At 35.2% G+C, this 9,454-nt stretch overlaps 1 protein-coding gene and 1 pseudogene across 1 annotated transcript; both read left to right on the plus strand.

The window, feature by feature from the left end:
• Positions 1 to 241: 241 nt before the first annotated feature.
• Positions 242 to 2,917, plus strand: LOC121743438 (protein PHOTOSYSTEM I ASSEMBLY 2, chloroplastic-like). The gene is made up of 6 exons (XM_042136750.1): positions 242 to 409; positions 681 to 784; positions 1,764 to 1,929; positions 2,019 to 2,111; positions 2,244 to 2,374; positions 2,473 to 2,917. The coding sequence occupies exons 1-5, from the start codon at positions 328 to 330 to the stop codon at positions 2,372 to 2,374; spliced, it is 576 nt and encodes a 191-aa protein (XP_041992684.1). The 5' UTR covers positions 242 to 327; the 3' UTR covers positions 2,473 to 2,917.
• Positions 2,918 to 4,589: 1,672 nt separating this feature from the next.
• Positions 4,590 to 8,228, plus strand: LOC121743087 (annotated as a pseudogene).
• Positions 8,229 to 9,454: the final 1,226 nt, after the last annotated feature.

Genomic DNA, 9,454 nt, shown 5'->3' on the forward strand with positions numbered 1-9,454 from the left:
AAAGGTGACAAAATAAGAAAGAGAAGGAGAGAAAAGTAGATAAAATATATGACTAAGTTTTCGGTTTTTGAAATGAGACTATTTTTTATAGATATTTTAAAATAACAAAGTGGCACTATTTTTTGATTAATTATACAAATCTATATAGCTAACAAAGTTACTTACGAAGTTTTCGATTATATATGTGAGTTTTTTGAGATTACCGTTATTCCGTTATTTATAATGAATATTTATTCAGAATTTTGATCCACCACCACACGACCAAAGCTCATCTCTTTTGCAAAATATCGCACTCACTCACAGAGATAGAATCACAGAGATAGAGAGATGGCTGCTCATCTCTCTTCACATTCACTCTCAGCTATCTCAAGCTTCTCTCTGCAACATGTTAAAATTCCTTCAAACCGCAGTATGTCTCCGCTCTTCTCTTTTTTTGCTCTCGATTCCCTTTTATAATCTGTTAATACTGCTTATGCACGACCAAATCTGAATTTTTTGCTCAATTTGTCAAAATCTGAAGAAATTCCTATACAAATTGCATGAAATTCCTTCTTCAATTCGATTATTGATTATATTGAACATTAGTAGTTGATGAATTTTTATTTGGTTGTGTATTTGTCACAAAACAAAACAAAATACATTATTCTGAATTCACTGGATTTCTTTGGATATTGTTTTAGATGCTAATTTCAAGCCAGTGGAATTGCAAGTTAGATCCAGTTTGGAGGATGAGAGCAGCACTTCTTCTGGTTCTGATAAGCCGTTAGAACCTACGAAGATAGAGGTTTGTTCCTTGAACTTATGTGATTAGAGTTGAAAGTATAGTTGAATGGGATTTTTGGGATTTGGTAGAGTTGCTAAGCCTGTTATTTGTCTTGCTGAAATACCCTACTGCTTTTACACATTTTGTAGCTAATTGATATGTAGTATCCTTTCCTATCCACACCTTAAATGCATTGGCTTTGGTGAATATGAAAATTTCCTTCTCTTGTATGTTTGGTAGTTTCTCTAAGTCTCTTCTTAGGTGCTGTTCGGTTTCCTAGATTAAATAGTACCAAGATACAATCTAAGATAGAGTTGTGAGATTATTTTAGTCATAGGGGGTTAGATATGACTAATTATCCCATGATTATCCATCTAGGATTGAGTTATGACATTGAATCTCATAAACTAAACACACTACATATTTAATCTCGGGATACAATATTGCAAACCGAACACCCCCTTAGGATGACTGCTGTGGAAGGTGAGGAAATCTGGTGTATTGGCATTTGAATAGTTTCCAGCAGTGATTTATGGATTTTGAAATTTGTTAACCTTAGTTGGAGATGTGTAGATCTTATATCCTTTCGATATTTGTTACAGTCATCAAGTAGGTAGAGGTGTATAATCAAAAAGGTCTCACAACCTCTCACTAAAAGAAGTCTTAAAGGGCAGTAGTCGGGGACAATTTGCTCATATACTTTGAAAAGAATCACTAGTTTTGAGGTGTTGCGCTGTTTGTTCGACTGTTCAGTTGTTTAATGTATTGTTCAGTAAGTTACTTCACAGAACCTAATTAGCTAGTAGCACAGTAGCTTGGGGGTTATTTGTCGATGTAGCACAAAATTGCAGTCAATGACTGCTGAGGTAGAATATACAATGAAGCACACAGTGGTTTTTATCTAACTTGGATTTTGTTTTTTTGTTGATGTAATTGTTAGTCATCATCTACTGTAGCTTATTTGACTTCAAGTGGCTGACGTTCTATGTCTTTCAAGCAGGTATCACATACTGCAACCTCTCGTCGCCATTGTCTGACTTGTATATGCTCCACTATGGTATTGATAGTTGCTCCAGGAATTTTGGATTCTGACTCTAAGGCAAGTGCTATGGATAACAAAGAAAAAGCAGTGTGTCGCAATTGCAGAGGCAGTGGTGCTATCATCTGTGAGTGTGAAAAACATATAAAGCAGAGCTCATCTGTTTCTCTGACCTCGTGCAGGCCATAGGATGATGTTCGTTTGCTCTTTATTTAGGTGATATGTGTGGTGGTACAGGAAAATGGAAGGCTCTGAACAGAAAACGTGCAAAAGATGTCTACGAGTTTACAGAATGCCCCAACTGCTATGGTAACTTTTGTTTGAGCATGCGTTTATCATACTAGGATGCTTGAATGTGGATATCGTCATTCATATATATAAACATACGCTGTTTCTTAATCCCTCTGACTTTAGTACTGAATGATTGCTACGAAATTCTAGGTCGGGGGATATTAGTATGCCCTGTATGTTTGGGGACTGGTTTGCCAAACAACAAAGGTCTTCTTCGGAGGCCTGATGCAAAGCAATTGCTCGATAAGATGTACAATGGTCGGTTGTTACCAAACTCCTAGGTACTATACTCTCGCGGTTCTTCATCACATGCACAACTCCATTTTGCTACTTGTCTTTCCCAATAAAGAACAATACATGGTTTGTATTTGTGCTTCAGTTTGATTTCTACGTGTAACAAGACATCTTTGGACGTAGCAAGAGATGAGAGGAAAGAAGCGTGTATAAGGAAAAGGTAAACCACCATGCTAGCAAGTCTAGTAGCAGTTCTCAACTTGGGCTTGTGTGTGTGTGGAAAGCAATGGCAAATCTTTTGATCTCGAGACTCTTCTGGCAAGTTTCTTGGTCACCAGATGAGAAATAACTCATGTGTTCTATATTTCTCACGCTTTATTATCATGATGATCATCATGAGTGGGTGTAGATGTTGATGCTGATGTATATGTTAGTACTTTTGCCTCTCATGCTCTAGCCTGTGGGGACGTATCGATCCTGTTTACCTTGGATGACTAGTTATGACAAGTCAAAATATAGTTAGGTTTTATAACTATGTTCGGAGCATATAAAGCTTTTTAAAAGCTTTTTGGTTCTGAGTTTTATTATTACTTCCTCCGTCCCCTTTTAATGGATATTGTTTAACTTGACACAGATTTTAAGAAATATAGTTGAAAATAGGTGGAAAAAAGTTAGTGGAATATGAGTCATTTTTTATTTATTAATTTTATAATAAATGTGAATTGAATAAGTTAGTGGAATGTGAGGTCCATTACCAAAATTAGTACTCCCTTCGTCCCACTAAAGATAACTCACTTTCCTTTTTAGTTTGTTCCAATCAAGATACTCATTACTAAATATAGAAACATCTTTATCTCTACTTTATTCTCTCTCTTACTTTACTCTCTTTACTTCACACACAAAACAAACTTGCATAAATTCCCGTGCTGCCCAAGAAATAGGTTATCTTCCTTGGGACAGAGGGAGTAAAAAGTAAAAATGTCAATTAACTGGGGATGAATGAAAAAGAAAATTGGTGTCAATTAATGGGGGACGAAGGGAGTACGTGACAAAAGCTCAGGCTTGAGGTCGTTTCGAGGGTCCATCAGAAATTGCAACTTGCAAATTTTAAATATTTCTTTCTTGACATAACTTGCAAGGTAAATGGGTAGAGTTTAAAATTTTTAAAGTTCGTTTTTCTTTTATTTTTATTTTATTCTTTCTGTTCCATAAAAATATGGGAAATGAATATAGGAATTAAGACAAAATTGATAAAGTAAGAGATGATATGAGAATAGTACGGTAAAGTAAGAGAGATGTGGAGAATGATAGTTAAAGTAGTATTAACTGATATAACTTTTCAAAATAGAATAAACATATTTTTGTAGGACGGATGAAAATGTGCGCATATTTTTATGAGACGATGGAATATTAAATTTAAATGTATTACTATACACATAAATAAATAATCACAGTATATAATGAATAAAATAGTTTGCAAGTTAACCTTTTGAACATTGATTATTTGACAAAATTTTCAATTGTTTAATAAAAAGAAAAAAATACTCCCTCAGTCCCAAGTTACTTGAATCGTATTCCATTTTGAGTTGTCCCAAGTTATTTAAGTCATTTCTCTTTTGACTAAAAACAAAACATCTAATCACACTTACTTTATTTTTTCTTTTACTTTACCCTCACTTCTCTCTCTTACTTTACTTTCTTTTCTATTTTATTTAGCTCACTAAATACAACATTCTTAAATCGCTTGCCAAAAAAAACATCTCAAGTAACGTGGGACGGAAGGAGCACTCACTTACACGACAATTGATTTTAAGCATAAATTTTAGAAAAATAATATTAAATAGTTAAAATCATTTTAGCTAACCACTTCACAAATCCATGTTTTAAATGTTGCGTCATAATTATGCGTCTCCGTAGAGATGCCAAATCAAAACTCGTCGTACTCTTTCTAATTTGTACCCTATAATATATTCGTCTACTTCCATACACAAAATTTGTTGGTCTACTTCTTGAAAAAATTATAAAGGGGTGGTGGTTGATATTATTATTTAAAAGTTACAAATATTTACCCCTAGAACAAAAACTACGAAATTCATACTCCTTTTACAAAGCGATTAATTCTTTTTGGATACAAATTTAGGAAAATGATATTGCGGAGGGAATATAATAAGAAAAATATAAAATAGATAAAGTATAGAAAAAATAAATGTTATTTTCTGCTAAAAATTTATAATAAGACCAAATAAAATGAAAAAATTGGGAAAGTATAAATTTATCAAATCTGAAAATCGTATCGGAGCAGCACACAATAAAATAAAAACTGTCGCGCTCTTCACTCAGCCGTGTGTAGCGCCGCCGCCCGTTGCCTCGCTAGAAGCCAGGTTTCCTTTCTAAGCAACATTCTAGCTATCTTCCTTGATTCCTATCATTGTGTTATCTATCTGCACGGATAGGCGTTTTTGTGCTTGTATTATTGTCTATCTTTATGAAACTGTTTTTCTGTAAAGCTTATGAACTTGATATGTTCAATGGACGAATACAAGTGTATTGTGATCTTTTGAATTATGATTTGAATTTGCTTGAAAAAATTTCGCTTGGAGGCTTATTTCTGTTTCATTTAAGTTGACTCATAAATAATTCGTTTTTTCGGATCGAACTATCTTCAATTTTTCGGCGGCAAAATCACGCAACTGTAACAAATTGAAACCCCTAATTTCTAGGGTTTGTCGTAAAGCTATTTGCAAATGGATAGAGAATGTTCCTTCAAAGTGCCGCCGGAAACGGAGAGGTTCCTCTGCGAACGGTTGCTGGACGAAAAGCAGCCCATCTCAGAGCGGTTTAGAGTCCTATTTTCTCTCCGTAACCTCCGAGGCGTCGCACCCCGCACTGCGCTCATCCAAGGTATCTTACAAATGTTCTTCTAAATTTTCCTTTGAGTGTATCTGTATATGTTCATATGTTTTGTTATTGTTAGGTTTTCTTTGTTCTTTTTAAGCTCGGTTTTAGGATTGTATCGATTAATAAGTTGATTATTGATTAGAGTCCTTTTCGAAAAGATTAGTTGATGCAAGCTTGAATTTGAAAAGATTAGTTGATTAGAGTCCTTTTTGCGTAACAATTGTTGTTGTTGAGTAAATCAAATATAGAATATAGTTTCGTAAAATGTTATAAGTAGTCTCATTTGGTAGCTTCTCTTGCTTGAGATTGAAAAAACAAGCCTCATTTAAAGTAGTTTGATGCAAATCTCTATTCCAGCAACTAGGGATACTTCAAACCTGCTAGCACACGAGGCGGCATTTGCTTTGGGTCAGATGCAAGATGCTGAAGCTATCCCTGCATTAGAAGCTGTTCTAAATGATCTTTCGTTGCATCCCATTGTGCGCCACGAGGTATGTGGTTTTTTAGTCTGGATTTTGTTTTCAAGTATATCAAGCGCTTCAGTTTCTAGTGATTATTAAGCTCTAAATCAAATAGCTATTGTGAATTTGTAAATCATCAGGCTGCAGAAGCTCTTGGTGCAATTGGCTTGCAATGTAATGCCCCATTTCTTAAGAATAGTTTGGCTACAGATCCGGCTCCGGAAGTTAGAGAGACATGTGAACTAGCTCTGAGTCGAATTGATGGGTTGAAGAATACTTCTGTGACTGAGGCATCCCCTTTCTTGTCAGTGGACCCTGCCGCTCCTGCTGCTTGTTCTTCTGTAGAAGAACTCAGGTAGTTAATTTGCAAAAATGTCATAAGTTCGTGTCTTTATATCATTTGGTTGCTTTATCAACTTCTTTACTTTACAGGGAAGTTCTACTTAATGAAGACAAGAGCATGTACGAGCGGTATTCTGCTCTTTTTGCTCTTAGAAACCTTGGGCAAGACGAAGCTGTTTCTGCTATCGTTGAGTCTTTAGGTGCCAATAGTGCTCTACTGCGGCATGAGGTTTGTTTATCTTTCTGGATAGGTGCTGCTGTATGTGTTGAGTTTTCCTGAAAAAGACAAGAATTCCTCGCCAACTTATTCTTTTTATGCCAATTGGCAATATGATTTAATATTGGAATATTGGTTATACATATTAAGCTAAGTTGGCAGTAATTGCAATCTCAGCCGTTATCCTCTTGTTTCTTTTTACCTCTACCGGTCGTCTCATTTTTGTGATACTCTATTGAATGTGTATAGAGGTAAGTAAGTGTAGGTCATGTCACTGATATCATTGTCATGATGTTTGTTTCCTAGCCTGAGTGATTGAGACAGTCTTGTTGAGATTTGGATAATGGGTGATGCTTCATTGTGGTCAAACCGTAAAAGTGTCTGTTGAGCACCGATTAGATTTTTTCAAGATGTCTGAAGTGGTGATTGAGAGTGGTTGATTGGCATTGTGTTATTGAGTAGTAGCTTCATGATTGGGTATTCAAGTGGCATGAAAGGTGGTGGGAATGGAAAGAACATAACCTTCAATTCTGGGTGTTGTGTGTGTGTAAGGGGCAGTGTTATTCCCACTTTTGGTGAAAATAAGGTGACCATGAACTATGTTATCTTTCATTCTCATTCTCCCTCACCTGAACCTCATATCAAGCACTTCTCGAGTAATTCACTTATACTCCCTCCGTCTTACTCAAGATGTCCACATTCTTGAGTGGCACAGGATTTTAGGAGAAGTTGTTAGGTGCAGAAAGTAGAGAGAAAAAAAGGTGGTTGAATATTTTAATGAGAGAAGAGAGAGTGATTTATTTCCAAATATAGAAAGCGGACATCTTTAGTGGGACAAACTAAAACGGAAAAGTGGACATCTTGAGTGGGATGGAGGGAGTAGATTAATGTCGGACGTTTCATACCAGTATAATTTCTGTCATACGATTCATATTTTTGTCATTGATACTCTTCAAATGATTGGCTGGAATGTCATCAGCTAGCTGAATAATTGATAAGCCAAATCATGTGGAGTAAGAAAGAAGTTTTTACAAGTTACAATGAAACTGGTGCCTCTTGCTGTTGGCAAAGGATTTCTGAACTTCAATAAAATATCACATTTCTTGATACTGTTTCCGGTGAAGGAATTAATTTTCATCATCATGTATTATTTGCAATAATGAGTTTATGTTTTTACTTGATTAATGTAACTTTTTGTTTCTTGTGAATAATTCCTTTGCAACTATTTGATTTTGATGGAGTCCAGGTTGCTTATGTCTTGGGCCAACTGCAGAACAAGAAAGCTTCAGATGCACTTTCACAGGTTCTTAGAGATGTAAATGAACATCCTATGGTTCGACACGAAGCAGCAGGGCTCTTGGTTCTATTGCAGGTTCAGCTTCTCTATATTTAATATGTGCAAGCTAAAATCGATCTATATACTCTGTTGACAAATATGTTGACACAAATTTGATATCGCAGATGAAGAATCGATTGCTCTGCTTGAGAAATTCGCCAAGGACCCCGAGCCCATCGTCTCACAGAGCTGTGAAGTTGCTCTCAGCATGCTTGAGTTTGAAAAATCGGGAAAATCCTTCGAGGTAATAAACAATGATTCCAACTAGCATGTCTATATACTTGGTCTGAGACATATTTTTGTGTTGCGTTGCAGTACCTTTTCATGGAGACGCCTCAAGCTTCATGTTAAAGTTAGAATTTCTTGTTTCAAAATACAATGGATGGTTGAAGATCCAAAGCCTCAACACAATACAACTCAATTCAACTATTTGTGGAGATGGAAGTGAGGTTACTCTAATTTTTTCAACGTTGCTCAACTTATTTATGGGTTCAGGTAGAGAAAAGCTAGGGGTGTACTACCCTCATATAATCCGTTATGTGATTGAAACGATAAATAATGGAAAATACGTTCTGATAATAGTTGATTTTATATGTAAAACGTATTGATCGTTTAGGGATATTGATAATTAAGAATTCCATTTCTAATCACTAGTCCAAACTTATCAAGCCTCCGATGATGATGAGGCAGATTTACGCTTTTCCTAAGGCTTGTAGAAGAAAACATTATGCGTTTACTGGTTCGAATTTTAAGACAATTTTTTAAAATAATAGCAGTACGAAATAAAATCACTGTATTGTATGTTGGTGTGACGGAAATTAAGTTAGGAAAAAAGTGTTTTAAAAACCGGACTGGACTGGACAATTTAACCGGTTCGGCCGTGAACCAGTGCGTTATCTGGTCCGAGGGGCGACCGCCCCTCCCCGGCGATCTGCTACCGTGGACCCAGACATGATTTTTTCATTATCGCCCCCTCTGATAGCCTCCGACGTCGCCCCTTCCCCTTTCGTCAGCTTCCAATAAATTTTATTTTGCACGGGACATAAAAAATCTGACCCTAACTCGTCCTGAAACCCAACCCTAACTCGACCCGAAATCTTCGAGTTCCTATTGGGTCTACCCTATAAGGTCCCAAACCCTAAACGTACATGTCCGTATCGAGTTAACTTCGTGTAGATTCGTGTCGGATAAAAAAATTGTCAGCGTTGCTTTGTTTTACCTGTTTTCTTTCATTAATTAAAATATTCAAAGTCCATCATTTATTCTAGAAAATATATAAACAATGTATTATATCTCTAGATGTACAAATAATTAATTCAGTTGTCATTAGATTAATTAATTACTATGAGTAATCATGTTAAATTAACGTTTGTGTTTGTGTATTGATGCAAAAAACAAAATTACTTGTGTTTGTGTATTGATGCATAAGAACAAAATTACAACTTGTGTTGGTGTTTGATTTAACTTTATTTATTACTCCCTATCAAAGTCATTCATAAAAAAAAATTATTTTATAGGGGTAATAACTTCTCAAAATATATTTCAATATAAGGAAGAGATTGACTTTGATTTTTATTAATAGTTTCGCATATGACACAGTTCAAGGGAACTGGCGTCATTGAAACTTGAATGACAACTTCATATCAGAAGGAAAATTATAAGGTAAATAGATTAAAAAAACAGAGAATAATAAGAATTAAGAATATAATGAGATTTAAAATTAAGAATATGCGTTAATTACATTAAGTATTCATAACATTATACTATTTTTTAACAAACTAATTTTTCAGTAAAGATGTAACAGGAATATTATTATTGTTTTGTATTTAAATGTAATTAGTGTCGTAGAACTTACTATAAATTTGTTCTCGAA

Source organism: Salvia splendens, chromosome 8 (genome assembly GCF_004379255.2).
Source record: "Salvia splendens isolate huo1 chromosome 8, SspV2, whole genome shotgun sequence".
NCBI classification, from domain to species: domain Eukaryota; kingdom Viridiplantae; phylum Streptophyta; class Magnoliopsida; order Lamiales; family Lamiaceae; genus Salvia; species Salvia splendens.

Bases quoted from the DNA above. Each gene is read 5' to 3' on its own strand.
- LOC121743438 (XM_042136750.1), top strand. From the start codon at position 328: ATGGCTGCTCATCTCTCTTCACATTCACTCTCAGCTATCTCAAGCTTC. The intron at 410-680 runs GTATGTCTCCGC...ATATTGTTTTAG, and splicing joins TAAAATTCCTTCAAACCGCA to ATGCTAATTTCAAGCCAGTG. The intron at 785-1,763 runs GTTTGTTCCTTG...TCTTTCAAGCAG, and splicing joins TAGAACCTACGAAGATAGAG to GTATCACATACTGCAACCTC.